We start from the raw sequence: 26,272 nt of genomic DNA, 5'->3' as shown, positions 1-26,272 counted from the left end.
CGAAAAGGCAAGTTCATCATGGTCATCTCTTTCTTGACCTCCACGAACGATCGTACCGAGACCCGCGGCAGTCGGGGATGATGGGACATGCCGTGAGTCGCTGGCAAGGGCGAATGGAGTGGAAGGCGCAGCGCCTGCGCCTGGGGAGCGCATGACCGCCCAGGCGCCGGGGATGGACGTCCTGGCGCGCTCGTTTGTCCCCTCTTTCCAATGGTTCCGCGTCTGCATCGAGACCATGACATCAGCCCGAGGGGGAAGGACACATTACGGCCGGATGACGGCTCCGTGGCCCCGGCTGACAGTATCCAGAGCGAATATAAAGGCCATCCTAGTATCCTACGCTCAGTCCCCTTCCATTCAAGCAAACGCACGCAATGCCTGCCGAGATCCTCGACGTTCACCCCCACGACGAGGGCGTCGTCGTTGACGACATCCACCAGCAGATCCGCGATGGCCTCACCAAGCCTGCTGGCGAGAAGCACCTTCCGACAATGCTGCTGTACGACGAGCGCGGTCTGCGCCTATACGACACGATCACCACCGACGCGAAGGAGTACTACCTTTTTGGCGCGGAGGAGGAGATCCTGAAGCAGCACTCTGACGCGATCGTCCGCGCTATGCACGGTGGACGCGACGTAGTGGGCGGAGACGAGGTCGTTCTTGAGTTAGGCGCCGGGTACGTACACGGCACCCTCGGCACGATCACTGGACTGATCCCGTATCTCAATATAAGGGCCCTACGCAAGACTTCCCACATCTTATCTGCCCTCGCCCGCCTCGTCCCCCAGCCCCAAGCCATGCCCCCTATCACCTACTACGCTCTCGACCTCGAGCAGAACGAGCTGCAGCGCACGCTCGACGGCATCGCGCACGATGAGGTTGGTACCGCGCTTGAGGGGCGCGTCGCCACCAAGGGCATGTGCGGCACCTATGACGGAGGCATCAAGTTCGTCAAAACGGGCGGCCTCCTTATGCGCGGCGTCGCCGATCGCCTGTCTTCCGGGAGTCCCTCGTCGAGTCGCAGCCCAGAGAGCTCGCGTAGCCCACCTCGTGACCGCGAACGATCTCTCTCAGATTCGTCATCTGCGTCCACTGAAGAGTCATCCCTGCCAGCCACGCCCCGGAGCGACATCGTCGAGGCAGTCGACATACCTGCCGATAGCCCACCTCTACACATCTTGTTTTTGGGCTCTTCGCTGGGGAACTTCGACCGCGATGCAGGCTCGGCATTCCTCAAGGCCCTTCCCCTCCGCCCGGGGTCTGGTGATACCCTCCTCCTCGGAATGGATCACGACAACGACAAGTCGCGCATTGAAGTCGCGTACAACGACCCCGAGGGCCACACCAAGCGCTTCATTATGAACGGTCTTCACCACGCTGGCCGTCTGCTTGGCGACGAGACCATGTTCGACGATAGCAAGTGGGACTACGTCAACGTAAGTGGAGCCTTCCGGTATCCCATGACAAGACGCTAACGGCATTCTAGCGTTACAATGTGGAAGAGCGTCGGCACGAGGCGTTCCTTGTCTCCAAGATTGAGCAGACGGTTGTCGAGCCCTCGACAGGGAAGGCTTACTCGTTCCTTCCGAACGAGAAGCTGAAGATCGAGGAGTCGCTCAAGGTTAGCCCTTTTCCCTCACCACCACGACTTTGGCTGATGTCCGCGTAGTTTTCCGAGCTGGATGCTTACACCCTCTTCACCGAGGCTGGGCTGCGTCCGGTCCACCGCTGGACCGACAGCGCTCGGCAATACTCTCTTTGGTTGCTCGAGCGCCCGGCTTTCGTCTTCCCTCTGGTGAGTAATACCGACACTCTGTAACGCAGTCGACTGATTCATTCCCAGGTCAAGACGCCCGTCGCACGCATGCCAGACGATATCGTCCTGTCGTCGAGCCCATTTGGAATTCCCTCGGTCTCCGACTGGAATACGATGTGGGCATGCTGGGATACGATAACACTCAGCATGATCCCCGAGGAGATGCTTCACACCAAGCCTATCGACCTCAGGTGAGTTAGATATCGTCGGTACTCCCTAATCCGGCTTGAGCTGAACCAGCACTTCCGCAGGCACATATGCCTCTTCTATCTTGGGCATATTCCGGCGTTCCTGGATATCTTCCTCTCGCGGTACTTCAAGGAGCCAAACACGGAGCCGGAGTATTTCAAGGATATTTTCGAGGTATCTATCTATCTCACTGAGGTTCACGCTTGTATATTGATACATCCTCTCAGCGTGGCATCGACCCCGACGTTGACGACCCTACGCAATGCCACTCGCACTCCCAGGTGCCCGAGCGCCCCGAAGACTGGCCCGCTCTCCAGCAGGTCCTTGACTTCGAGAAGCGCGTCCGGCGGCGCCTTACCAGCATCTACGAGGGCGTTGTCGCTCGCCGCATCCCGCTCACGGCGCGCCTCGCTCGGGTGCTGATGATCACGTACGAGCACGAAGCGATGCACGCGGAGACGCTGCTGTATATGCTGCTGATGAAGGCGGGTGAGGGCTTGAGGGCGCCGAAGGGCTTTGCGCCGCCGCCATGGGATGCGCTGGTGGAGGCCTGGGATGCGGAGCCCGAGCTTGAAGGGGAGACGTTGACGATTGGGCCCGCGGAGGTGACACTGGGGCATGAGGACGATGAGACACTCGACGAGCAAGTCAGCGAGGAGGATGCGCGCAAGCGCGAGTTTGGTAGGTGGCTCCTCATTGGATCGGCACGTGCTAACTTTTACGCAGGTTGGGATAACGAGCACCCTGTGCGCATGGAGAAAGTGGGCGAGGTCCGCATGAGTTGGCGCCCCATCTCCAATGGCGAGTTCTACACATACTGGTCCGCCAACCGCGCCACTGTCCCTCTCCCGCCCAGCTGGGTCGAACCCGCGAAGGACGACAACTCCACCACCAACACCGCTGACCCCTACGGCGGCATGCGTGTGCGCACCCTCTATGGCTCCGTGCCCATGAAGTACGCGCACCGCTGGCCCGTCATGGCCTCCTACGACATGCTCTCCACGTACGCCGTCGTCCGCGGCGGACGGCTGCCCACCGAGGCCGAGCTCCGCCTCTTCCTCGACAAGTTCGAGTCCGGCTACGAGGGTGGCGCGAACGTGGGCTTCCGCAACTGGCACCCGACGCCGCCGCGCGTGGTGAAGGGAAAGGCGGAGGGCGGGGAGGTGAAGCTAACGAATGGGGGCGTGTGGGAGTGGACGTCGACGGTATTCGACAAAGTGGAGGGCTTCAAGGCGTCGGTGCTGTACCCAGGGTACTCACAGGACTTCTTCGATGGGAGGCACAATGTCGTGGTGAGTGTAGTTCTGTTGCATTGTGCGAGGAATCTTGCTGACAGATTGCTCAGCTCGGAGGCTCGTACGCGACCATTCCGCGTCTTGCGGGCCGTCGCTCGCTGCGCAACTGGTACCAGCGCAACTACCCATACCCCTGGGTTGGCGCTCGCATTGTATATGACGCCTGAGCGAACGAGGCGGATCGAAAAATGTACTTCAACCTGTACAACACAATTACGGAACCACGGACTCGGAAGATACGATCTCTGCTCACAAAACGACGTGTACCAACCTCCGTATTCACTCCTTCCTATGCTCGGAATGTTCTGACTTGTATAAACACTGTACTACGGAATCTGTACCCACAAAAATGTTTGTTTGAATATATGGCAAAGCAATGGACTGGATTCAATTGCGTGAATGCTACAGATGCGTGGTGGATAGATATGCTAGAGATTAGAGAAAGAACGAGTCCAGGCGATGCTGATAGTCTGTACGTACGATAAAGGGGAGTTTGCCGGGTAAAAGACAGGTAGGGTGATGCACGACAGGTGCAGCGAGTGACGACGGCGAGATAAACAAGCTCTGAAAAAAGGCTAGGCCTAACATGGACAAGTCGCGCATAAACCATAGACAGGGCGAGTGGAACATGAACAAGTGGTAGAACCCGCGAAGGGGGTGTATGGACCATAGACAGGGCGGGTAGAACAGGGATGTGCATATCGGACGTGCGGCGAGAGCATAACTCAAGCGGGAGCGATAGCGGCAAGAAAGCTGAAGGAAAGTGTCTCTCGTACGGACTACGTCGCCGGGGGACCATAAAGATGAAGCAAAGAAAGCAATTGGCAGCAGGTATAAAGAAGCCAGGATATATGGAGGTGCACAGAACACGTCTATAAGGTAGTAGGGGAGAAAGCACGGTCGAACGAGGATCATGATGGTGTCGCTTCTGATTCTGCTCGACCAGCGGTCCGCATGAGACGACGCAAACGTGCAAGTTCGGCGGCCAGCTCTCTGGAAATCACAGCAACGTCAGTGCGGCCCGAAGCAGGAAGATGGATACCACGCACTTCGCTGTTGCATTCGCCTCTTCGCTGTCTTTGTTGCTCTTCTCCATGGCAGTACGCATTGCACTGATTTCCTCCGCCCATGCTTCCTCGAGCTCCTTGCCGATGCGCGTGTTCTCTTCGCGAAGGTCGACCGACTGCAACCGCGCGGTCTCCGCGGCCTGAACCTCTTCAACCAAGAGGCGGTACTTCTTGCCCATACTCTGCTCCTCGACCTTCCACTTCTCCTCGCGACGCTTGATCTCTTCGCGTAGGCGGTCCGTGTCCGTTTTCCACGACTCGGTCATGCTCTTGATGCTGTCCCGTAGTGTGATGTACTCGCGTTCGGATTTTGAGGACAAGGCGGTCGACTCGGCGAGGGCTGTTTCCATCTCGCGCACGGCCTTCTTGTTGGTCGTCGTCTCCGTCTTGAGCTGTGCTTTGAGCGTGGTGACCTCGGCTTCTGCCTTCCGAGCGCGCTCCAGGACCTTAGTGAGTCAGTAGCAGCCGTGAACAAGAGGAAGGGAAGTACCTCTTGTAGCAAGCGCTCCTTCCGAGCGACTACGTTGTTGAGGCCCTCATTTTCTAGTCGTAGCCGTTCCCGACCCTCCCTGAGGTCTTCGACTTGGCGTGTCAGTTGAGCCACACTCCGCTGTGACAATCGTAGCTGGGCCTTCGTGTTCTCCAGTGCATTCCGGGCGTTGATAACACCGGTCTGCAAATCAGCGAGCACCTTTGTCGTCCCACCGGGAGTCATGGATATCCTCCGGCTCGGACTCGGAGGTGGGAGGTGTGAAGTGGATGATGACTGCGCATCCCCGTCAGGGAGTGGCTTGGAGGAGGACGCCGTGTTCGGCGACCTCGGAGGCACTGCGATGCCGTCATCCGTTAGAGCACGGGCATTGCCTGAATCAGAGGGGGTCTGATCAATGAGCGCTCGACGGGAAAATGCGCCTCAAGTATACAGACCCACAGATGAAACGGGTATGCGACTGAGGGTGCGCGTCGGGCTGGACGTCCGTCGGTTATTCGACGAAGTGGTGGGGATACCCTCTTGTATGCTGTTATCGTCGAGACGCCGCGGCAGCGGCAAGCTGGAGTCCGGGCCCGCGATGCCTTGCAGGACGTCGTAACTTGACCGCTTATTGAGCTTGGGCGTCACTGGCGACGTGGGGGAGTGATCGTCGCCGAGGGATAAGGATGGTATGCGGGGCTGCGACTGTAGCATGTTCTCTAGGTTGTGGAGCTGCGCCGTTTGGTGTCGTATGGAGTGCTTGAGTGTCGAGACCTGATTCCGGATGGAAACTGCGTGGACTAATTAAGAGGCGCCCCAGGCTCTCAATTGAATACGCACTTGGATCATCAAAAGACAAGGCTGTCGAGGGACTTCCGCGTCCTGAGCGTATGGACGTGCGCGACGACGGCCGTGTCGGCGAGTCCCTGCTCTTCACAGGAGAACGCGTGCGCTCCGGGATGGAAGATATAGACATGATAATAAGATAAAAGCCGGAGTGCCGTCGGTGTTAAGGAAAGAAGCAGAGACGCGTCCGTCGTCGCCGCGAGACGGGCGCAGAATGAGAACAATGCAACCGTGTAAGGTCACGGTAAGAAGGGTCGCAGAGGCACGGCATCGGGAGCAATGGCGCGCCCACGTGCGAGTCGAACATGCACGTGAGTAGTCGTTGACCTGCGCCCCGAGAAATTCATGGTGGAGTCAATGCGAGCTTCTACGGCTTCCTTTCTATGCAGATAGATAAGATAGACCATCAGGTATATACAGTATTGAGAAGCAATCGCCAGCTAGCCCCAGCAATCCAGACGCGCATGCCACGCTTCCCTGGCCGCCTGCAGCTCTTGACCCACCGCTACCGTGAACGGCAGCACTTCTCCCTTGAGGCAGTCCAAGCTCGACGTCTGCCCAGTAGTTACTCTCCCCCGCCCGTCCGTGTAGCGATCAATCTTGTATGTGTATGACAGGTTCGGCACATCGTCATCCACGAACCACTGGAAGAACCGTAGCCGCTGGCACATATCCGCTATCTTGCGCACGCCGCGAGCAATGGTGGACTCATGTCGATCGAGCCATATCTGGTCGATACCTGCACTGTCGTCGTCTATGTCGATCTCGCGCCCGAGTGTGCGGCGCAGCTCTTCTACAACCTCGTCCTCGTCATCGGACCATGCATCGTGATGATAACGGAGGCAGTTCCGGAGCGACGGGTGGTTGGTGTTCGCCCAAGAGCCACGGGTCGGAAAGTCTGTGTCGTCCAACAAAGGCACCTTCGGAGGACCGTGCCACTGCCGATCCATCAAGTCGTGGTGGAGCACGAAAGACTCGAGGGACGTCCAGTGCGAAAGCTGCGTGCCCAAACGCGCCTAGAGGAATGACATGCACAGTCAGACGCGCTCGACAAGTTTGGAGGTTGTACGCACCATGAAGTCCTCGACGAACACAACACCCTCATAGTTGAACTCTCGAGTCCCCATATAGCCAAATGTAAGCGCAAAATGTCGCAGGTCGCGATAAGGAAATCCGGCCGGCTGATCCAGTAGAGCCGTCAGCTCGTCGAAGGAGGTGTCGTCGACTGTCTGGTAGGCAGATCGGATGGCGAGGGAGGTGATCTTGTATCGTCCATCCTTGCACGCAGTAGCCTGTGGGTTCCTCTGACGCACGAAGCCGAATTCGCCTACGAGAATTTTGGTCCACAGGCAATGAGGTTTCGTCGACCCAGACAGCAGGACCTCCAGATCAGTCGCTAGCTGCGACGGCTCTCCTGAGTAGCCACGCGCAACGTGGAGAAGGTGGTAAAGAGGAAGGGTCTCGGCTCCGAAGTTGACTGTAAGCTCCTTCAAGCCCGGGTGCTCGGCTATCATCTGTAGCACGTCGTCTGGCGAGAGGGTTGTTCGGTACGCAACGAGGGCGCGTAAGTTGGGGTACAACATTTGAAGCTGCTCTGCGATGGCCTGCGGTAGTCGGACACCCTCATGGATCGCGAGCGTCTTCAAGGACTTGCATGGGTAGACCACTTGCGAGGACAGGCGTCGCCGCTTCCCGACCTTCTTCGCTCCCAACACCTTGGCGACAAGACGCAGCGACTCCAGCCGAGGGAATAGCGACAGGTCGGGGAACTCGCGGTGCGTCCAGCGCATGGACAGGCTCGTCAGGTTATGGCACGACTTGAGTATGTGCAAGGTCGCCGGCGTGCAGGTGATCGTGAGGGACGTGAAGCTCCGCAAATTGACCCAATGAGCCGACTGGACGTGGGAGAGGAAACGCCATGACCAGTCGGTCATATCAACGACAGGGGGGCCTTCGTCGTGCCAATGGAAGCTGGGGTACGACCTTGGGCCTATAAGGAGATGCCTAACGAGGACGTCAACATCGAGCGCGCTCGGGGAAGGATGATCGACGCACTTTACATACTGCACATACCGGGGATCGCTCTGCAGCAAGGCCGATAACGCGGCCAGCGGACGCGGCTTCAGCACGAAGTGCAGGTCCTCCGTCTTCCGTACGGGCAGACATAGTGTGGTGAACAGGTATCGCAGCGCGAACGCGCGCAGGCGACGATTGACGCGCGCGAGGACGCCGTATACGCTGAGGCGCTGGGGGAGCTTCTCCCAGTTGTGCGCGTAACGCGTTATGTGCTCGAGAAGCTCGTTGGGGAGGCCATCGAGGGTCTTCGACATGGCGACGAACTGAGGACGCGATGTCAGAGTGACGGTCGAGTGCAAGATGCGCAGCCGGGCCGTTGCTTCCCGCGTGCCGCCACCGCGTCGGGCGAATCTCTGGCGCCTTACGAGGCTGATTACAATACATTTGGTTCTCAATCTATATCGGTTGTGGATGCTCGCGCATGGACAGGGAGGAAGTGGTCATGATTGAGACAGCATGTTCAATTAGAGCTTCTACATCTGCTACCAGTTGTGGATCGAGAAGCTCACAGGGTACTATGTACCTTCACGCACCACTCTCTCCCCAAGACCCTCTCGCCACACGTAGCTCCTGTCCAGCCAGCATCTCAAAGGGAAAGAACTTCCCTCGTAGTGCCAGCTTCTCCGTCATGGCCGACAGCTCCCCGCCCTCCTCGCGATGCATCTTGTATGCGAGAGACGCTATCGGCTTGCAAGCTCCCAAATACCATCGAAACACCCTGAGCCGTGGACACGCTTCCGCCAAACGCCCAGCGCAACGAGCGAACCCAGACCGATGGCGCTGCAGCCATATCTCGTCGAGGTCAATATCGTCCTGCCTCTCGACTTTTCTGCCCAGTATGCGGCTTAGCTCCCAGAGCAAGGCCGTCGCGCGGACGGAGTCAATTAAAAAGTCGAGGTGGTTGTCGAGGTTATGCGCGAATTCCATCACGTAGGCGAGCTCCGACGGCAGGGAGGGCTCGTCGAGTAAGGGCACGGCTTCGTCGAAGTAGAAGGGTGTCTCCAACTCGTCCATACGACGTCCTTCGAGGTCGTGGTGGAAGGTAAAGGTCTCGAGGCACGACCATTGCGAGAGGACATCACATAGGCGCATCTTTCGCGATAGACTCAGCACTCGGGGCTGTAGCTTGTGTAGATAGGGAACGTACCGTAAAGTCATGGAACGTCCTCTCGTTCTTGAACGTAGTGAACGTCACACTGGTGCCGTATTGACTGAAGGAAATAGCGAAATGACGGAGATCTTGGAACGTAAAGTCGGCAGGTTGATCTAGAAGCGCGGCCAGGTGGTCCGTTGTGAGGTCGACGATTGTATCGGAGATACGTAGGCGAATGGCCAGCGAGTCCAGATGATACTGTGCATTGTCGTGTGCGCTAATAGTGCACTGCTTCGTGCGCACACAGGCAAACCCGTCAACTAGCAGCTCACGCCATGCGTGATGCTCGCTCGCCGTCGATGCTCCAAAGTCCAGTGCTGCACGAGATCGCTTTCCAACTCGCCCGCGAATCGAGTCCATCACCGCCCCAAGTTGGCAGTCGTCATATTGGCCCTTAAAGTCCGCGTTGACTTCTTCCAAGCCCGGGTGTTTTCTGACGATATCCAAAATATCCCGCGGCGTCAGGGAAGTCTTTCGCGTAGAGAATACGCGCAGGTGGGGATGGAGCTCGTGAAGCTGGTTCACGATCGCAGCTGGCATCATGACGTCCCCTTGCAGGTGAAGCGTACGGAGTGATGGACAAGCGCGAGCTCGATGCGCCTGATCATATATTCCGTCGCCGACGTTATGCGAAGCCAAGGCTCTCCCCACCAGGCGGAAGGAAACGAGGTTTGAGAAGATTGACAAGTCCGGGTATCCATCGGAGTCAACCCATCGCATAGACAGGTGCTGAAGGTTGTTGCAGGTCTCGAGTAACGGCTTGGTAGCAAGGCTACACCCGATGGTAAGGGAGGTAAAGCTGTGGAGGTCCCAGGGAGTACTTCGGTCTGCGCTGAGCAGCTCCCAGCAGTAGTCGCCGATGGTTGAGGAGGGATACGACTCTGGTACTTTCCAATCCGCAATGTAGAGGTCCGCCGGGCTGATAAATAGGTGCCTGTAAGTAAGATCATGAGCCCACGAGAACGCTGGAGACGTGGTGGCAGACGCACCTGACATGTTGCTTGTACATAGGATTGCTTGCCAACAGAGCTATGAAGCGTACGAGTGGAGCGGGGGAAAGAACGTATTCATTTCGAATTGCTTTCCTCACCGGAAGTATAGTTGTAAAGAAGAGATGTGGGAGAGCAAGGGTGTGTAGGCGGCGGTTAACGCGCGAGAGGGCGCCGTAAGCCGATGGTCGACGATCAAGCCGCTCAAGTTGACCAACGTAGCACAAGATCTGATCTATCAGTTCGTTTGGAAGAGCCTCAAGTAGTTTAGAGACTGTCATGGGCAGAGTACATCGAGGAGGGAACCAAGCCACGGCGGGCACGCAAGGCGTGACGCGGCTCAGGCGGGCCGGATTTGCCATACCGTTACGCGAAAGAGAAAGGACCGCCTTTCACTCCTACCACCACCACCATCACCACCACATATACCATCCTCTTTCTTCTCGCACCACCACATAGCGGCCCTCTCGACCTACGATGTCGTCGACACAGCAAGTAGCAAGACAGGTCCATACTATCCTCGCCTCCGTCAGGACAGCGGATGCTCGGATACCAGGCGACCGTACCGATCTCACTGCCACCGGGACTCTCCTGCGCGCGCGACGGAAGCTGTGCGACTTTCTAGTTGAGCCCTCCACTGTGGACCCGACTCTTTGGACCCTTGATCATGAGCCTATTCGCCGAATCTACGAAGCCTTTCTTGCCCTCAGGGATGCGTTCGAGGTCTTTGACTCTTTTGACTCTGTCAAGCGCATGGATATCCCAACGGGTCCCACTGTGAAATGCGTACGCATAATGTGGCCATGGATCGCGAAATGGCTTGACGTCTTCCTTCCAACAAACAGTGGGATCGACACGAAAGGCTCGCACGGTGCCGTCCTCCATCTGCTGTGCGCGATCCTCGAGGCCATTTTCATGCGAAAACCTTTCTTCGAAGATGTCATTGCAGAGACGCCATGGATCTATGCCTCTTTATTCCGCCTCTGGCTCCGTCTCGACCACTATATAACCCCTGCGCTGATCAGGAGCATGCCCGAGATCGTAAACGTAGATGCGATGCTTTCCTTCGCTATTGCCGGTGGAACTCGACTGGGCGTCGACGGTGTGATGCAACCGGGCTCGAAGGGGTACCGCGCGGACCCCTTAGCCATCGGCGGGGCTCTCGCTGTCGTACAAGATGCTAATCGCTTCTACCGCCTCGCTATCCGAGCAGCCTTTCGTCTCCTCAGACGCCCCGCACTCACGCCTCCGAACTCGTTGGAAATCGCCCTGCAGACCCTCACAAGTCTCCCGCGCAGCGACAACATGCCAATGGCCACGCCCTCGCGCAAGGTCGCTCGCGCAGCTGTCCGCCTCCTTCGTGAAGTCCTGCTGAGGCACCGGATGTACGGCGATGCGGTGCTCTTCGCCGCCCAGTTTCTCCATCAATTTTTCTGGACGACGAATGATAACAAGATGATGATCTGGTCCATTCGTGCTGGGGCACTGCCCATGTTTCTTCTCGTTAACAAAGTACGACCGGACTTCCCTGCCGCGGCTTACCTCAAGTCGATCGCCTGTCAGACGATCTGCCCTGACGTATTACGCGCGGTCGTCAGATACAAGGGTGATTCGCTCGGGATATTCAGAGATGCTGGCTTTGCGGATGAGGACGTCTTGTCTCGGGTGGACGTGGTCGTTGACACGCGCTGGAAGTTTCTACAGGGTCGCAAAGATGACCTGAGGAAGTGCGGGCACGACCAGGTATGCTCAGCAGACATCAACTGTCAGAAAATATACGATGATGAATCCCTCTCCAGTGCAATGGGCCTGTTGGCCTGACCCGTCGCTGCCCATGCCATCAGATCGCGTACTGCTCGAAGGAATGTCAGCGTGCGGATTGGCCGCTGCACAAGGAAGTCTGTTCACCCACTATCATTGACGGTATGTGATGTCTGCCCATACCGCGCCGTACTCCTAACTCATCACAATGTAGGAATGCGAGACGTGCCAGGCCGAGAGATCGACTTCGCGGTCTCGTGCTCGGCTTTCCAAATATACGTACTGGGCAAAGAAATCGCTGAGTACGTAGCAGGGCTGCGACATCAACATCGGCGTCTACGCCGCGCCAAGGTCATCGTCGACAACTCGCAGATACCCGTGAAGTTCGAGGTAGGCGTGGACATAGAAGGGGAAGGGACGGGGGATATTACGGTGCTGGGATTGGCCTACGTCAAGAGAGGGAATGGCTTTTTCCTTGTGCGTCTGTTCGAGATGACGGTACAGGAGCTTGCAGAGAAGCACGAACTTGAAGACGTCCCGTATATTCCTTGGCTTGAGTAGTACAGTACGAAGATGCATGCCAGGCTGTAATATGCTCATAACTTCTCGCTTTCGAACAAGGTCGTCTCAACTAGTACTAGTACTAGTTGAGGTAAGGGTTTCTCAATTTCTGCTCTGATCTTCGGGGCCGAGATCACGAGTCGAACCGTTCATCACGTGGTGCTGTTGACGTAAGCCAAAATTGCCACGCGCTTGCCTTGCTTCAACCCTGCCCTTCTTTTCAGCAGCTGACCTGACCTGCCTGACTTTCTCACAACGCGCTATACGCAAGTATCTTTCCGACTACTATGAGCTCAACCCGGCAAGCATCCAGAGAGGTCATCAAAATCCTTGCCAAAGTCAAGGCAACAGACGCACGGAGAGCGTATCATCGCTCGGGGCCAGAGTTTACTCCTATCAAAGCGCTCCACTCCGCTCGAGAAAAACTCGGTGACCTCCTCGTAGACCCTCTCTCCCTAGATCCAGCAGCGTGGACTCTGAGCCACCACACCGTCCGACGAGCATACGAAGCATTCGTAGCCCTCATTGATGCATTCGACGCATTTGAAGGTCCTCTCGTAGTCGACGAGACTCCTATTTTTGGTCCTATAACCAGATGCGCACGCATACTCTGGCCGTGCATAGCTAAATGGCTTGATGCCCTCCTGCCAGTCCGAGGCGTCATCAACCTGGAGGATTCGCATGATGTCGTCCTCTCGAAGCTCTGCGCAACGCTGGAGATTCTGTTCAGGCGTATTGATCATCTTCGGGATGTCTTTGCGACCACACCTTGGATCTATGCCACGGTATGCGAGCTGAGTCTCTATCTGCCGCGTTACACGCAAACGGACCCGGCCGCAAAGCGCGGAACGTTATACGTGATGGATACCGATTCCAAGCTCAGCTTCGTGCTCTTTTTCGCGGCCGAGCTCAAGGGCCCCTCGAGCAAGGATAGGGGACCCACCCTGGACCCCCTTGTGCATCAGGGCATCTTGGAAGCGGTTGGCCGCGATCTTGAGCTTCTCTATCACCTCGCCCTTCGACAGATATTCCGCATTCTCGCCTACTCTCTTTCACCTGTCCGTTCATTGACAGCCAGTATCAAGGCCCTCACTCGGATCGCCTCCCGAGGGCTAACTCTGCCTCAGCCAAGCCGCCGAGTCTCTCGCGCAGCTGTCCACCTTCTTCGGGAGTTGCTGGGCCGGTTGCCAGATATCGCCACATATGCGTCCGAACTGCTTTGCACCATCCTCTCCACCGTGACCGATGATCGCATGCTGGCTTGGGCATTGCGCGACGGCGCGCTTCCTCTCCTTGCACACATGAGTCGAGTGCAGCAGGCAGGCGCAGCGGCGGCATATCTGAAGATGATTGCCAGTCAGACCATCTCTCCTCGTGTGCTGCGCGCGCTCGCCCACGGTAATGGCGGCAAACCGCGTTCATTACGCGGGGCTGGGTTTGCAGATGAGCAGACGCTGGAAGAAGTGGATGCTGTCATTGCGGAGAGGTGGCTCAGCTTGCAAGCCAGGAACAAGCGCCTGAAGAGATGTGCATTCGAAAAGGTATGTCCACATTGATTTATCTGTGCCTCCATTCGATAACGATTGACATACAACTTGTAGTGTTCCTCACCGGCTGGGGCACTTCATCGGTGCTCATGCTTCCTGGTTGCGTACTGCTCCCCGGACTGTCAGCGCCGTCATTGGCGTAGCCATAAAATCATCTGCATGCCGCGGCACCTCAGACCTAAGGCCGGCAGACAGCCAGCTATAATTGACGGTATGACACAGACGGCCCATCTGAGCCCTTGTGTTTGCTCATTCTCCCCTTCGTATAGGCATCAAAGACGTGCCACAGTCGGAGATCAACATAGTCACCATGTGTGCGGTCTCATGCCTGTATATGGCTGCCCCGACGATTCTCGCAAAACTCGAGCAGGCACGAGAACAGCCTCTCACTAAACGCATTAAACTCGTCGTCGACTTCTCCTACATCCCGGAGGTCCCTCGCATCTCTGTGGAGGCTGAGGACAGCGCTAGCGAGATCTGGGTGCTAGCATCTGCTCATGTTCGCCGCGGGAAAGGTTTCTACAATGTCCTCCTCTATGAGAAGACACTCAAGGATGTATTGATGGAGTACGGTCAGCTGCAGTGACTACGGCTCAGTAGCGAGATACGCACGGCGACCTGCAATGTCACTTTTGAACGTGTGCTACCACCTACAAAGTACTCTCATTCGTCGGGACGCTGAGGGGAGCGTGCCCAGGCCTGTCCAACTGCAAGAAGCGCAACAATCGCCAGTGACCCCTGCCGATGCATGCACCATATACCTTGCACAGCAAACTACGTTCGGATAAATAATACAAAGATGAATAGAACAATTAGTACGGAAAGTATTCGTTCGTTCGTAACGTTGCGATACGGATGCGAGAGGGACCTCTCCGAGCACCGCCTCTGCCCGACACTAGTCGCGACCTCTACAGCGACCAGACCATCTTACACAATGGCATAATGACCCTTGACGGTATCTCTGCCGTCCTTCAAAGGCCGAAGGGCCCTATACAACGTCACCAGCATCCTCGACAGCCGTGGCCCGATGGCGGGGAGCCGTGCGAGATTCGCGTCGACCGTCACCTCCATTGCGCTCCAAGTAAGCTGCAGGGTCCTTCGCCGCATCCGCGAGCTTGACTAAGTTCGACGTTTCCTTCATCTGCACGTTGGTTGAGTATGCGTTCTCAAAGGTCGACAGACAATCATCAACACGTACTCGGAAAGCGTAGTTATCGATGCCCGTGCCAGTCGCAACAGAGAGCGACAGATACCGCGTGTCATTCTTGTTGACCTCGCACTTCGCGATGGACGTGACAGAGACGTTCAGCAGGAGATTGTGAACGGTGTCCTTGCGCATTACTGACGATGGTTAGCACGCGTAACACATAATACTTGGGAAGAGCTTACTAATGCGAGCATTCTTCCTATCCTCGCGCTTGACATTAACCTTCATGATGCCGGTACCGCGTTCCTTGTACGCATCGCCGTCCATGAAGAATAGCTTGCCGCGACCGGCAAACACGACGTCCTCGTCCTCTTCGCCGGTCATGACTACATCATTGTCAGTGCGCGTTTATCAGATGACGATGGATGTATCTCACTTTCTTGCTCCTTCAGCTGCAACTTCGCCTTCTTTTCATCTTCATCGGACCCTTCTGTATCTTTCCCTGCGCGAAGCTTGTCCTGGAAGGCCTTGGCTTTGTCTGCCTCATCTGCGTTCTCCACTTCGTCCGTAGAAGGCGTGGTCGAGCCCGAATCGGACTTGCCAGCTTTCCCACCAGCACCGTTGGACTTAGCGGCGATGGCAAACGGACTCGCAGAAGCATAGGCGGAGAATGCAGTCGACTTGATACTGGAGATGGGCGCAGCCCGTTCGGGGGTGTTCGGCCGCTCGATGACGGACGCAGTGCCGAAGACATGCGGCTTGTTGCGCGCAACGGTGGCGAAAGGAGACGCGTCTCCCACAAGGCGCGCGAAGCCGGACTTGGCGAAGGGATCCTTGGAAGTAGACGGCGTGGACGCATTGGACGGAGTAGAGGGAATGCTGGGAGTGGCAGGAGGTGGGGAGGCCGTTGTTCCGAATTTGGGTGGAGCCTTGACGGAGGCAAACGGCGAAGTGGCCGAAGCGTACTGCATGAAGCCCTGCGCCCTTTAAGCAAAGAGAAAGAGATTGTACACGTAGGACGCACCTTGCTGACGGGCTTGACGTCTTTCTTCTCGATCTTCTTAGCTTTCTCTTCAGGTGGTGGCGTGATGCGCTTGGGTTCGCGAGGGTTCTGATCAACTTCATCATCCTCGCGGGAGCGCTTGAGTGAGTCGACAGAACGCCGTGGGGTAGCATCGACAGTGAAGGCTTGCTCGGGCGGGGGTGTCGGCCTCTTCTTTTCCCGAGGATTCTGGTCATCATCCGGATCGTCACGAGAACGCTTGAGTGTCTCGATTGGCGTCGAGGGCCCCTCGCTGGCACCACGATCGACTAGCTTGCGCTTGCGCGGCTGCTGCGCCTTGTCCTCCTCCATTGATGCATCCGACACGCGACGCGACGGCGGCTGAGAGCCACTTGCGGAGCCCATCACCACGCTCGCTGGCTTCTGGGACACGGGCGAATTAGAGCGGCCCGACACGCTGAGCATGTCGGCATCGTCGTGCTTGGGCACGGGGTTGGCGTTATCGGATGGGGTGTCGGTGGCCTGCTGGTCCACTGCCGGGTTGGGCGGAGACTGGCGCTCGTTATTCTGCCAGGTGAGATCTTCCACACCACGCCTGATCTGCCGAACGGCCTGTTCCTGGCGGGGTGAGCTGCTGAGGCCTTTAGGGGAGTTGGAGCGCGACCGCGAGGCGGAGCGGCTAGGGCTAGCCTCCTCCTCTGGGTGGGCATCGAGCGCAATCTTGTTCTTCTTCATCGGGGCCTGTTGATCATTCACGTTGACGCTGCCAGCCTGAGCACCACGAGTATCAGCCTGCGTGATCGATGCATCCGCAATCCGACTCACAGTAGACGACACACATGCCGGCGCTGGTTCAAGGGACACTTCTCTTTCGCGTTTGCGGGCTGTCTTGGAACCTGGACCTGCGTCACTAACACTGCGATGCGGTCGCGCACGATAAGTACATACCTGAGGCTGCGGCGCCGTCGACTGGCTCTGGGCTTGAGGGTGGGGTAGGCTTAGTGGTGTCGCGCGCGTTGGCGGGAGCGGGAGGTTGGATAGAGTCGGCCATTGCTGCCGTCGTCGTTGGGGTTCGCGACAAGAACGATGCCCGCTTTTGGCCAGTCCCTGGAAATTCGGCAAACGCCGAGACCCCGGTCTATGCGCCGGCCGGTCATGGCTTCATTGTTCTGACACACAATAGACGGATCGCGCGATGCAGACAGTATTGTTCTCTACTGACGCACGTTAAATAACCGTAGAGGCGGGGTGGTGAAGTATATACTCGCAACAGTACATCTGGTAAGATTAGACTCGTCAATCAGAGCGACACGCAGGTCGCAACTGGTAGAACATGAGCAAGACATGGACTTGCCAAGAGGCGTAATTAATAGCGAATACTTAGTCCCCAGGTATTCCGACAGAGCAATAGTAGTACACAGCAAGTAAGACAAGCACACAAGTCCCAGATATCGGACAGCAACAAGAAGAGACGATGACTGGTCGGACAATTGGATGGTTGGATGGTCAATGCGGTTATTGTGATGGGGGAAGGTCCGAGCGCGAACTGGACTGGGATCGCGATGATGACGATGCTGGTGGTGGGCGAAGCTCCGGAGGTGGTCGCATAGGGATGTTGATAGGGGTTGTACGCGCCTTGCGCCTCTCTCTTGCAGCTGCAAGAACCTCCAGTAGCGTATCCTTCGTCGTTGGCTTGGTGTACACCCTGTCGACCCCTGCATCGATGAATTCTTTTTGGTCTGCAGAACAATCAACACGCCGCGCTTCAGCAACCGGGGTACGTTGACTTACCTTGCACCATCGCGTTCCCAGTCAATCCCACCACGAAGTCTCGCCTCCTCGCCCGCCGCAAGTACTTCGCCACCTTCGTCCCGAACAACCTCGGCATCTGGTTGTCCAACAAGACCAGCGCGAACGGGCCCTCTTCCGCCTCACGCGGCTCCCCATGGATACTATCCGCCGCACCGGTCTCCGTAAACCTCCGCTCGAACTCATCCAGCCCCTTTTCGGACCACGGCGTTCCGGTTGACCCTGGTGTGCCAACTGGCACGGGCACGCCGAGCACCTCCAGCGCGTTCATCCCGTCGTAGGCCGTTGTCACGTCGCACCCGAGGCGCTGCAGCGTTCGCACCATGACGCTTCTTGTCACGTCGTCGTCCTCGACAACCAGGACGGGAAGACCAGACGGCGAAGGCGAAGGGCGCGACCGTAGCGAGCTGCTCGCCGGTGTATCATCTTGGGCGACAGAGCCGTTCGCCCGCGATGTCTCGCCGCTGGCGTATGCTGCGTCGCCCTTGGCTTGCGCCGCATCTGGGAACGTTTCGCCATATGCTCGCACGGTCAAACCACTATCCTCACGCGCCACACCATCTTTCCACACCGCGACACCGTCCTCCCTCAGTCGGGCCGCGTCCTCACGTACTGCTTCCGCGCCTTCGGGGAAATACGAGCCGCTGGCGTCCGACTTCCGGCGATGCGAGCCTGCCACCCCAGAGTCGTCCATGGACGAAGGACTGCAGCTGGTCCATAGGCTCGATGACACCTGCGATCCTCTTCTGAGCTGCGCTGACGGTCGTCGCGCATGTCCGCCACGCCTTGACGGTGGCAAGGAGATGTTGACGTGACCGGCTGCAATGGATTCATAGCATCAGTATTTGCAGGTGATGACGGGTCAGTTTCCGCTCACCCTGCTCCATCAACCCCTTCATTGCCGCCGAAGACTGCGCCTCGCTCAACTTGATCTGGCTCGGACGCAGCGCATACGGCTCATGCCCACTCCCATCCGCAACCGGATCCTTGCCGGGCACATCCGCCATGAGAACCTGCAGATCCTTGCGCGGTATGCGATTGCCCACTCCGAGCGGTACGTCGAACCAAAATGTCGAGCCCTCCCCGACCTTAGACTTCACACCAAGGCGGCCGCCCCATTGCTTGACGATGGAGCGCACGAGTGCGAGACCGAGCCCACTGCCCTTGCCCCCTTGCTGGATGCCGAGAGAGGTTTGATTGAAGGGAGCTGAAGAAGGCGTCAAAGATGATGGAAACGAACAGAGTCGGCGACACTTACAAAACAACTTGCCCTGCATGATGTCCTCGCGCTTGATGCCTACACCTGTATCCGAGATCTCGACGCGTACCAGGATCCGATCCGCATCTGACAGCGAGACGCTACCCATCCCGCGATTGTGCTCCTCCAGATGAACCGTGGAGAGCGGAGCTTGACCGTTGACATCCTCCACGACCGTGCTATCCGTCCGCATAGTTGACAGCGGGTCTCGCTGCGGCTTCAGCAGCCTAGTCGTGAGCGTCAGGCTTCCGCCTTCTGGCGTGAACTTGCAGGCGTTGCTGGTGAGGTTGGTGATGACCTGGCGAAGGCGAGCTTGATCACCGACGACGAAGCCATCATACTGGTCGTTCCGTTCACGTTCGTCCAATTCCTCGGGTGTTTTGCCTAGAGCGCGGTATGCGGCATGTCGGGCGACCTACGATCATCAGACTACGGATAAGGGTAGCGGCTGAGCAAGACACTAACCTTGTCGATGTTAGGGTCCACATTAACCTTGAACTTGAGATTGCGCGCGTTCGTCGCAATCTCCAAGGGGACAATGAGCGATCGTACGGCCTGGTGGAATGCGAAAGGCTATGCTCTGGTCAGCAGATGTGATTGGTCCCTGGTCCAGACAACTTACTGCATTGGCGAACTCGAACCGCCCACTGTCCAGTCGATTACTGCAGCCTACCTTGAATGGACTGCCGAGGTCATACAAAGAAGTTCACTCACAAATCGAGCACGTCGTTCAATACTGATAAAAAGGCGTGAGCAAGGTCCGCATCAGCAAGCGCTTGTATGGACGTACCCTGAGACATGTTGCTGAGGCCCCCCTTCAGCGCCTCGAAGTCTTCACGACTCTGGTCATCGATGACGCCAGTGGCCTCGATGTTCTGGACAGCGAGGACTGGGGCTGTATCAGCCACCGGTAAGGTGCGGCTTGGCGTGCAACTCACAAGCAACGTTCAAGGGTACTCTGACCTGTGCTTCGAAGGTCAGGTCGCGACAAGGATGCCTTGCAGGAATGACTTATCATGGAAGACGTAGCTGGAGAATGATCAGTATAGCGCCGGATAAACTCTCTAAAACAGACATACCTGGTCAGCCGAGCCTTCGATTCGTACGCCTTCGTCCGCTGATACTGTGCTGTAGAGAAACATGAGGCAACGTTTGAAAGGCACGGGCGTATACTAACCGGCGACTACGTCCTGCACGTCCGTCAGCTATGCGCACAGATACAGAGAAGACACGTAAACGTACCCGGTACTGCTTCCGTAACCTCGTTCTCATCTTGAAGAGACGGCGCTCGGACTACGATACAGCATCAGTCAAGTCGTACAGAAGGAGTGAGCCAATGTGCGTACGTCTTCTCGGTGATAATGCAGGATCAACAAGACTATATCGAGGTCAGTATCAAGGTGCGCGTGGGAGGGGCAGAGGACACGGACAGATGTGGAACACTAAGAAGTTAATCATGCCTGGAAAGCGAGGTTAGACAAGGCGCTTTCTACCAAGGGCTAAGGTTCACATACTTCTGGTCCACGTGTGGTGGTCCGGAACGATGAGAGCCATTGAACTATAGGAAGGTCAATCATGTGAGCAGCCGGAGGATAGTTTTCACCTACACGACGAAGAAGCTGACCATGCCCAAAAGCGCAGGCAACCGATGCAGGTTCAGACCGAACAGTGCAGTCGTTTGCAGAGCCTTCGACCGCTTTAGCGACACTCTCACCACACAAGGGCATGCGCGCTTACCGTAAAGTAGTAGAAGGCTGCGATATAGTCCTTCCCATCGCACGAAAAGTATGTATGGTGCCTTCCAGTGTCGTAGAACCCACAGAAGTACCTACGCGAGGTGAGGCCACAAATGCATCCGGCCCGGAGAAGACACTTACATTGCAAGGATCACATAGAAAGACCTGCTTCGGTTGAGTGCGGTGAAAACAATCGATTGCGAGTAGGCTCACCATGACCACGTCGATACGCAAACGACAATTTGGTATAGGATAGGGTGCTTCTTGTGCCACCGAGCGACGATGAGGAACGTGGGGGCGAAAGCGCATATTAAGCCGACCTGGGATACGTTTGAGCAAGTCTGGAGAGGGGACTATCGTCCACGTACCCCGTAGTACCATATCTTGTCCATAAGTACGTCTGGCATGGTGCTTAGTACGGGAACAATGGGTGGAGAGAGGGTGGCTCACGTAGAGGATGAGCAAATCCGATTCCTGGGATGGCTATCAGCTTGTCTCACAGGAGACTAAGAATACACATACCGAGAGCCCAGACGACTATGAACCACACAGCGGCAAGGAAGCGCAGGTTACGGGTCGCGTACCATTGGTCCTAGACCGATGTTAGGACCGTGCAGAGGGTCAAGGCAAGTGACGCACGTCGATGTAGTTGCTCTCCGTCTCCTCATCGCCAAACCTCCTGGTGAAGAAGCGGCCAACAGCGCGAAGGGCACGCTGCTTGAAGGTAGGCGGGTTGAGAGCCATGTCGTTGGCGAGGCCGTCCCGCTGATCGCTTTCCTCGAATGGCATGCTGGACGTACCCGGCGGACTCCAACTGTCCTCGTTCGAGTCCGTTGAGGTCTCTGCCTCATCCAGCTTGTCGACGATCACCTCGTCCACCTCAACACTGGAATCGACCGAAGTCTGGGGGCGAGGTTCATTCCGCGGTTTCGTAGCGGCCGAGTGTATCTTGTCTTCGAGAGGGAAGGGCGGGTCGATGATCTGGCTCGAGGGGGGACTGTCCGTAAGGATGAGGGAACGGATGTTGCGAAGAGCCGACTTGGACTTCCGCAGGAGGGTCGCGCTGAGTGCCTCCCGCCTCTCATCGTCGTCGACCTGACGCGCCGATAGTACTGGGAGCGGTAGCATTGCCGCCAGAGACGACTTCCGTGGCCGCGTCTTGGACGGCTCGAGCTGCGAGGACGAGGGGGTGCGGTCGATCATTGTGGTGGGATCCGTGTCTCCTGACAACCATTGCTCGCACTTGGCTGCTGTCTGACCTGCGCTGCTGCTACTGGAGGGCCAGAAGCGCATCGAAGGACCTCAGGGAAGCACAGCGGTGGCGCCTGCTGCCTAAAATCGCCCGTTCGCTGGCCGAGGGGGTGAGCGCAGAAGGAAACAGTGGTGCCTGTAAATGACGCCCGCGTCGCCCCTGATCTGGTTCCGGTTCAGTCGCATTCAACTTGGCTGCTATCACCCGAAATGGGTACGGGAGCCTCGATGAGACCCCTTCCTCTGATGCAAGTCATTGCTTGAGATTATTGCTATGAGCTCGTCGAGCCCCCCAGCGCGAGCATGGCGTTTTCTGCTTGCTCGCAGAGTTCAACCGAGGATCGGACCGAGGCCTGATTTCCGCATTCCGAATATATTGACCAACGCTCTTCCGGTCCGGTTCCGTTCCCGCCAACATCCCGCCCATCCCAGCAGCTCGCTGCTCCAAGTTCAACTCCCTTCAAGCTCAACCTACCGCCATGCACCACAGCCTGGTCATGAAAGAACTCGGGAATTTCTCCGAATTCCCTTCTCTGCAAGCACACGCTCAATGCACGCAGCGACAGAGTACGCGAACCCGCACTCGGTGTAAGCGAACCCAATACACCGCTCAGCAACTTACTGCACCCCCTTGATCAGCAGACAGCCAAACCGCGCCGAGTTATCGCCAAGATGGAGGCCGAGAACCTCTCTGGACATGCGTGCGGTCACTTCTGGCGACAACGCGGCAGAAGACAGACAGGCCGATGTCACCGCCACTCGATCCACTGCCGTGTTAGCTGGCAACAAGAGGCATGGATGTTATGCAAGAGGACAGTATGTAGAGGATAGGGCGGGTATGCAGTAGTGTATGGGAGCGGTAAGGTAGGTGAGGGAAAAAGAAAGGAAGGTATATCGTACTTGTATAAATACGCACGTACTTAGATGTAAGCATAGATGGCCTCGCAGAGGGCCCTCGAATCCCATAGCGCCGCGAACGGATAACCACGAACAGTTGACTGACAGAAGCGCCACTAGGCGCCGCTAACAGACTCCTCGTCAGCCCAGCGACGGCTGTGTGTCAGGTCAGCTCCGAGAGCAACTCGGGACGAGCATTGGACAACGCACGCCTGCTGCCTCATCGCCTCCGCCGCCGCGTTCATTCCCGAGGTGTCCAAGTGACCCTTGGCCGAGAACAAACCGCTAACAGAGCGGTCAACAAACGGATTCTCATCTACCGCTGTGCCGTCGGACGTCGGCACCTGCACCAAACCGACGTCCTCTTCCTCGTCCTCCTCCAGGTCCTCGTCCTCGAATTCACCATCGTCGACCATCTGCTGGGCGTGCTGCATAGCGAGGCTACCTGCCGCGGTGACCATGGCGCCGACCTGGACGAGCAGAGCGCGCCTGAAGCGCTCGGCATCGCTCTCTGCGCGGGTGCAGCGGCGCTTGAGGCTCTGCGTATCCGCATCGTCCTCGTCGCGTTTGCGCTTCAGACGATGGCATTCACGCTCGAGCTGCGCGACGTAGTTCTTGATACGCTCGCACTCGAGGAGGGAGAACTTGAGCTCGTTACGGAGGGATACGTTGGTCTGACGAAGATCATCGTGGCGGGAAGTATCCAAGGCAAGCTTCAGGAGGGGTCGGTTGGGGCCTGCGTCCTATGTTAGCGTTATGCAAGTGATAGGATAGTTGTTGTCGATCGATGAGAGGTGGAGGAAGTATACAGGATCACGACAATGAAAGAACAATGGGTGCACAGATGGTCGGATAAAGGGATCGCACTCACCTTTGAGCTCTTTCTGGCAAGTTGGACAATTCGCAGAATTTCCCCGTCTTGCCCGCTTGATCACCTCGTTGATACATGCATCACAGAAGACATGGCCTAACGAGCAATTGGCGCCGCGTCAGCGATTCCAACTACCGCACGAACCGCGCTATCACGCACCGCACTTCGTGGATACCGGATCCCTCAGCCCATCGGTGCATATCCCGCAGTCCATTATAGAAGAGGCAGCACAGGGAGGGAGGAGGGAGGAAAAGGAAAGAGGGAGGCAGCCTTGGAGGCTGGAGGAGATGAAAGAACGATGCCGTATTTGTTACGCTACCGGGGAAACGCGCAGCGATCGGCAAGCGTGATCCCAACACGGTCACGTTGCTCGGGCCTGCCCGTCGCGACGCGGGTATTGTTCCCAAGTAGGCAGGCAAGCCCCTGTATTGCGCAAGGTCTTCGCAGTCTATAGGTGGTGGGTCAGAGCAGAGTCTATGCCAAAGCTCGGCGCTCGCATTCAGTAGCATCCGCTTTATTGTGATCAGTAGACAACAATTATTGACAAGATTAGTATATGTGACAGTAGAATGTCCAATGCGGCAAGAAGTATGTGTGTGTGTTGGCAAGTCCGATGCAGTGTTGGGCAAGAAGCATAGATACGCGCCAGTCTACCAGCATCTAGCTGGCATATTCTAGGGCCATATAGGCGTGCGGATCGTTGATTGCAGCAACTAGGTTCTTCGCAGGCTCGACGTCAAGGGCCTACGACTTGTCGTAAGCTTCGCGTGTTCGGGGAGGTCGTAAAGAAGGTTTACCTGGAAGAGCACATATTGCTTCTCTCCAAACTCGGACGCGAACGCAAGACTAATGTACCGCCAGTCGAAAGGGTGTGCAAAGCCGCACTTGAACATGTTCCTTAGCGGGACGTCGAGCAAGACGGTGCGGCCGAGGTCACGGTACATGACTACATGCGGTGAGACTTGAGCTTAGCCCGACCTTGTTAGTAGAGGCACTCACCCAGGCGTCCAGTGCACGTCGGGTCGAGCCTGTTGACGGTGACCTTGACAACGCCCAAGGTGTCCCGGCCGTTGTTTTCGTGCATGTTCTCGTAGCGATGTAGCGTACCACGAGCGCTGCACACAATAAGTTCCTCCTTTGGTCGGAAAAGGGGCGTCTTCTTCGGGCTAGGGCTACTGCTCTTCCTCGGGCTGGTACTCAACCGCTCCTTTTTGACGCCTAAAAGAATGGTCAGAAGGCGGTCCACAGGATGGAAGTAAGTATTTACGGTAGGACGACGATGTCTGCCGAGGCGGCGTAGCTGGAGCGCTGGCTGGTGACGGCGCGTTCTGTCGGCTTGGGTTTACTTGCATCGATGCGACGATGACTTCGCGTAACTGAGGCATCGTGTGCTCATCGATGCCGCCCTTGGCTTGCGCGTAGATGCTGTCGACGGCGCAGTCATAGATGACGTCCAGAATGCGCTGGGCACCGGACATGCCGATGACCTGGCAAGGAGGTCAGCATGATGAGCGAGTATGTAAGGTGGCCACTGACCTTGAACATCCAACTCTCTTCTTCGTCGCAGTAATCGTCGTCAGTCTCGAGCGTAATCCAACGGTCGTCGGAGCCAGTGAGACAGGCCTTGCCGAGCATGTCGACACGGATTTCCATCATAACGATGTCGGTCCCTGCCTCGCGAAGAACTAGACATGCGTGTGGTAAGGAAACGGTAAGGGCAGGCGCGAGGAGTTTGCAAAGGCAAGCAGTCAGTAGCCACACCACTCCTCGGCAACGTAACATCTCACCGAGCCTGCCAGCGGTCTTGTCCTGCTTATTCGCCATTATCTTCAGTGTCCCGGCGCACAGCTCCGCGTAGCGCCCGTCTACAAGTTTGAACAGCTTTCCACGGGCCTCATGACGCGTGTACTCGGTCTCTTCGGAAGTAGGAATGAGCATCTCGCGAGTCGTAAAGGTGCTGTGTAGCGCAGACGGTGTTTGCAATCGTATGCGGACGGAAGGAAGGATGGGTGCCTCAAAAGCGGGATTGAAGATGATGTCGTCGAGGGAGGAAGAGTTGGTCGAGAGGTGTTGTCGTTAGAGATGCGTCCTGGCGGGTGTCGTGACGGGTCGTGAGCTGGGACGGGACACGCGTCGGTCAGCACCGCATCGGGTCATCCGCTGCATCGCGCAGGATGGGATATGCATACGCACTCGTGCTCCGATGATGTGCTCAAGCTTGCGATGAGATATACCGCTACCAGAGCGACACAGTCACGGTGACGATGCAGAAGAGGAGGAAAGAAAGAGAAAGGGTTGCTTACGAAAGTGAAGGCCAAAGCCAAAACGCGAGCGAGGACTCGTCACGCCGGGGACCCTCGTCGATCACGCATCACGGAAGCATTCCATTCAGTTCCGCTCCACGTGGCGGCCGCATTTTGTGCTCGGCGTTCAATTGAGAATCAAAGAGCTGACCTTCATCGGAAGAGGGGTTCCATCCTTCGCATAGTGCAAAAGACTCAGTGCTGGGCCCACACGTTGGGGTGCAA

General features: G+C 57.0%; 12 protein-coding genes across 12 annotated transcripts; 3 read left to right on the top strand and 9 right to left on the bottom strand.

Moving 5' to 3' along the window:
* Window positions 1–42: 42 nt before the first annotated feature.
* SCHCODRAFT_02619710 (uncharacterized protein) lies at window positions 43–3,816 on the top strand. The gene is made up of 9 exons (XM_003033405.2): window positions 43–676; window positions 734–1,436; window positions 1,487–1,621; window positions 1,670–1,795; window positions 1,844–2,007; window positions 2,068–2,179; window positions 2,233–2,686; window positions 2,732–3,297; window positions 3,351–3,816. The coding sequence occupies exons 1-9, from the start codon at window positions 375–377 to the stop codon at window positions 3,465–3,467; spliced, it is 2,679 nt and encodes an 892-aa protein (XP_003033451.1). The 5' UTR covers window positions 43–374; the 3' UTR covers window positions 3,468–3,816.
* SCHCODRAFT_01285592 (uncharacterized protein) lies at window positions 3,529–4,297 on the bottom strand. The gene has a single exon (XM_050341379.1). The coding sequence runs from the start codon at window positions 4,097–4,099 to the stop codon at window positions 3,590–3,592; it is 510 nt and encodes a 169-aa protein (XP_050201254.1). The 5' UTR covers window positions 4,100–4,297; the 3' UTR covers window positions 3,529–3,589.
* On the bottom strand, window positions 4,212–5,910 carry SCHCODRAFT_067570 (uncharacterized protein; the record flags this gene model as incomplete). Its single annotated transcript, XM_003032846.1, has 5 exons — window positions 5,680–5,910; window positions 5,295–5,630; window positions 4,858–5,231; window positions 4,346–4,813; window positions 4,212–4,289 (listed from the first exon to the last, which is right to left on the bottom strand). Exons 1-5 carry the CDS (start codon window positions 5,813–5,815, stop codon window positions 4,212–4,214), a joined length of 1,392 nt encoding a protein of 463 aa, XP_003032892.1. The 5' UTR covers window positions 5,816–5,910.
* Window positions 5,911–6,046: 136 nt separating this feature from the next.
* Window positions 6,047–6,919, bottom strand: SCHCODRAFT_01122194 (uncharacterized protein). Its single transcript, XM_003032845.2, has 2 exons — window positions 6,759–6,919; window positions 6,047–6,701 (listed from the first exon to the last, which is right to left on the bottom strand). The coding sequence occupies exons 1-2, from the start codon at window positions 6,810–6,812 to the stop codon at window positions 6,126–6,128; spliced, it is 630 nt and encodes a 209-aa protein (XP_003032891.1). The 5' UTR covers window positions 6,813–6,919; the 3' UTR covers window positions 6,047–6,125.
* Window positions 6,920–7,271: 352 nt separating this feature from the next.
* On the bottom strand, window positions 7,272–8,015 carry SCHCODRAFT_02477213 (uncharacterized protein; the record flags this gene model as incomplete). The annotated part of the gene is made up of 2 exons (XM_003032844.2): window positions 7,272–7,689; window positions 7,741–8,015. Coding segments are annotated over 2 exons (693 nt in total), but the record flags the coding sequence as incomplete, so codon positions are not given.
* A 271-nt stretch (window positions 8,016–8,286) lies between these two features.
* SCHCODRAFT_01169937 (uncharacterized protein) lies at window positions 8,287–9,634 on the bottom strand (the record flags this gene model as incomplete). The annotated part of the gene is made up of 2 exons (XM_003032843.2): window positions 8,287–8,853; window positions 8,909–9,634. 2 exons carry the CDS (start codon window positions 9,632–9,634, stop codon window positions 8,287–8,289), a joined length of 1,293 nt encoding a protein of 430 aa, XP_003032889.1.
* Window positions 9,635–10,359: 725 nt separating this feature from the next.
* Window positions 10,360–14,415, top strand: SCHCODRAFT_02536701 (uncharacterized protein). The gene is made up of 7 exons (XM_050343583.1): window positions 10,360–11,646; window positions 11,703–11,826; window positions 11,879–12,149; window positions 12,539–12,774; window positions 12,850–13,752; window positions 13,827–13,983; window positions 14,042–14,415. The coding sequence occupies exons 1-6, from the start codon at window positions 10,381–10,383 to the stop codon at window positions 13,913–13,915; spliced, it is 2,889 nt and encodes a 962-aa protein (XP_050201253.1). The 5' UTR covers window positions 10,360–10,380; the 3' UTR covers window positions 13,916–13,983; window positions 14,042–14,415.
* On the top strand, window positions 14,083–14,358 carry SCHCODRAFT_02495789 (uncharacterized protein; the record flags this gene model as incomplete). Its single annotated transcript, XM_050343028.1, has 1 exon — window positions 14,083–14,358. One exon carries the CDS (start codon window positions 14,083–14,085, stop codon window positions 14,356–14,358), a length of 276 nt encoding a protein of 91 aa, XP_050201252.1.
* A 115-nt stretch (window positions 14,416–14,530) lies between the features above and the next one.
* Window positions 14,531–16,975, bottom strand: SCHCODRAFT_02619699 (uncharacterized protein; the record flags this gene model as incomplete). The annotated part of the gene is made up of 7 exons (XM_003032842.3): window positions 14,531–14,913; window positions 14,971–15,113; window positions 15,162–15,305; window positions 15,356–15,896; window positions 15,944–16,693; window positions 16,748–16,818; window positions 16,871–16,975. Coding segments are annotated over 7 exons (1,907 nt in total), but the record flags the coding sequence as incomplete, so codon positions are not given.
* Window positions 16,976–17,108: 133 nt separating this feature from the next.
* On the bottom strand, window positions 17,109–22,114 carry SCHCODRAFT_02619696 (histidine kinase). The gene is made up of 24 exons (XM_050344947.1): window positions 21,365–22,114; window positions 21,248–21,317; window positions 21,176–21,199; window positions 21,094–21,125; window positions 20,939–21,045; window positions 20,867–20,890; window positions 20,727–20,817; window positions 20,597–20,676; window positions 20,504–20,547; window positions 20,420–20,449; window positions 20,336–20,367; window positions 20,232–20,282; window positions 20,167–20,179; window positions 20,069–20,117; window positions 20,005–20,018; window positions 19,928–19,954; window positions 19,780–19,878; window positions 19,704–19,725; window positions 19,612–19,651; window positions 19,455–19,562; window positions 18,990–19,404; window positions 18,609–18,938; window positions 17,714–18,550; window positions 17,109–17,661 (listed from the first exon to the last, which is right to left on the bottom strand). The coding sequence occupies exons 1-24, from the start codon at window positions 21,926–21,928 to the stop codon at window positions 17,438–17,440; spliced, it is 3,327 nt and encodes a 1,108-aa protein (XP_050201251.1). The 5' UTR covers window positions 21,929–22,114; the 3' UTR covers window positions 17,109–17,437.
* A 737-nt stretch (window positions 22,115–22,851) lies between these two features.
* Window positions 22,852–23,989, bottom strand: SCHCODRAFT_02619692 (uncharacterized protein). The gene is made up of 4 exons (XM_003032840.3): window positions 23,904–23,989; window positions 23,745–23,840; window positions 23,084–23,609; window positions 22,852–23,029 (listed from the first exon to the last, which is right to left on the bottom strand). The coding sequence occupies exons 1-4, from the start codon at window positions 23,956–23,958 to the stop codon at window positions 22,990–22,992; spliced, it is 717 nt and encodes a 238-aa protein (XP_003032886.1). The 5' UTR covers window positions 23,959–23,989; the 3' UTR covers window positions 22,852–22,989.
* A 219-nt stretch (window positions 23,990–24,208) lies between these two features.
* SCHCODRAFT_02536685 (uncharacterized protein) lies at window positions 24,209–26,071 on the bottom strand. The gene is made up of 7 exons (XM_003032839.2): window positions 25,938–26,071; window positions 25,532–25,860; window positions 25,281–25,429; window positions 25,012–25,231; window positions 24,744–24,962; window positions 24,542–24,690; window positions 24,209–24,488 (listed from the first exon to the last, which is right to left on the bottom strand). The coding sequence occupies exons 2-7, from the start codon at window positions 25,680–25,682 to the stop codon at window positions 24,405–24,407; spliced, it is 972 nt and encodes a 323-aa protein (XP_003032885.1). The 5' UTR covers window positions 25,683–25,860; window positions 25,938–26,071; the 3' UTR covers window positions 24,209–24,404.
* Window positions 26,072–26,272: the final 201 nt, after the last annotated feature.

The sequence above is a fragment of the Schizophyllum commune genome (assembly GCF_000143185.2).
Source record: "Schizophyllum commune H4-8 unplaced genomic scaffold SCHCOscaffold_4, whole genome shotgun sequence".
NCBI classification, from domain to species: domain Eukaryota; kingdom Fungi; phylum Basidiomycota; class Agaricomycetes; order Agaricales; family Schizophyllaceae; genus Schizophyllum; species Schizophyllum commune.
This window is presented reverse-complemented; position numbering and strand designations above follow the sequence as displayed.

What these genes read in the sequence shown, in the direction of transcription:
- SCHCODRAFT_02619710 (XM_003033405.2), top strand. Translation starts at nt 375, where the DNA reads ATGCCTGCCGAGATCCTCGACGTTCACCCCCACGACGAGGGCGTCGTC. An exon ending in GTTCTTGAGTTAGGCGCCGG is followed by an intron (nt 677 to 733) that starts GTACGTACACGG and finishes TCTCAATATAAG; the next exon opens with GGCCCTACGCAAGACTTCCC. An exon ending in AGATCGAGGAGTCGCTCAAG is followed by an intron (nt 1,622 to 1,669) that starts GTTAGCCCTTTT and finishes ATGTCCGCGTAG; the next exon opens with TTTTCCGAGCTGGATGCTTA.
- SCHCODRAFT_01285592 (XM_050341379.1), bottom strand. Translation starts at nt 4,099, where the DNA reads ATGGTCCCCCGGCGACGTAGTCCGTACGAGAGACACTTTCCTTCAGCT.
- SCHCODRAFT_01122194 (XM_003032845.2), bottom strand. Translation starts at nt 6,812, where the DNA reads ATGGGGACTCGAGAGTTCAACTATGAGGGTGTTGTGTTCGTCGAGGAC. An exon ending in TGTTCGTCGAGGACTTCATG is followed by an intron (nt 6,702 to 6,758) that starts GTGCGTACAACC and finishes TCATTCCTCTAG; the next exon opens with GCGCGTTTGGGCACGCAGCT.
- SCHCODRAFT_02536701 (XM_050343583.1), top strand. Translation starts at nt 10,381, where the DNA reads ATGTCGTCGACACAGCAAGTAGCAAGACAGGTCCATACTATCCTCGCC. An exon ending in GGAAGTGCGGGCACGACCAG is followed by an intron (nt 11,647 to 11,702) that starts GTATGCTCAGCA and finishes ATCCCTCTCCAG; the next exon opens with TGCAATGGGCCTGTTGGCCT. An exon ending in TGCATTCGACGCATTTGAAG is followed by an intron (nt 12,775 to 12,849) that starts GTCCTCTCGTAG and finishes GGCCGTGCATAG; the next exon opens with CTAAATGGCTTGATGCCCTC.
- SCHCODRAFT_02619696 (XM_050344947.1), bottom strand. Translation starts at nt 21,928, where the DNA reads ATGATCGACCGCACCCCCTCGTCCTCGCAGCTCGAGCCGTCCAAGACG. An exon ending in CATAGTCGTCTGGGCTCTCG is followed by an intron (nt 21,200 to 21,247) that starts GTATGTGTATTC and finishes TAGCCATCCCAG; the next exon opens with GAATCGGATTTGCTCATCCT. An exon ending in CGGATTTGCTCATCCTCTAC is followed by an intron (nt 21,126 to 21,175) that starts GTGAGCCACCCT and finishes GCACCATGCCAG; the next exon opens with ACGTACTTATGGACAAGATA.
- SCHCODRAFT_02619692 (XM_003032840.3), bottom strand. Translation starts at nt 23,958, where the DNA reads ATGGACTGCGGGATATGCACCGATGGGCTGAGGGATCCGGTATCCACG. An exon ending in TTGCCAGAAAGAGCTCAAAG is followed by an intron (nt 23,610 to 23,744) that starts GTGAGTGCGATC and finishes CATAGGACGCAG; the next exon opens with GCCCCAACCGACCCCTCCTG. An exon ending in GAGGCGATGAGGCAGCAGGC is followed by an intron (nt 23,030 to 23,083) that starts GTGCGTTGTCCA and finishes CCTGACACACAG; the next exon opens with CCGTCGCTGGGCTGACGAGG.
- SCHCODRAFT_02536685 (XM_003032839.2), bottom strand. Translation starts at nt 25,682, where the DNA reads ATGCTCATTCCTACTTCCGAAGAGACCGAGTACACGCGTCATGAGGCC. An exon ending in CAAGACCGCTGGCAGGCTCG is followed by an intron (nt 25,430 to 25,531) that starts GTGAGATGTTAC and finishes ACGCATGTCTAG; the next exon opens with TTCTTCGCGAGGCAGGGACC. An exon ending in AGCAATATGTGCTCTTCCAG is followed by an intron (nt 24,489 to 24,541) that starts GTAAACCTTCTT and finishes GACAAGTCGTAG; the next exon opens with GCCCTTGACGTCGAGCCTGC.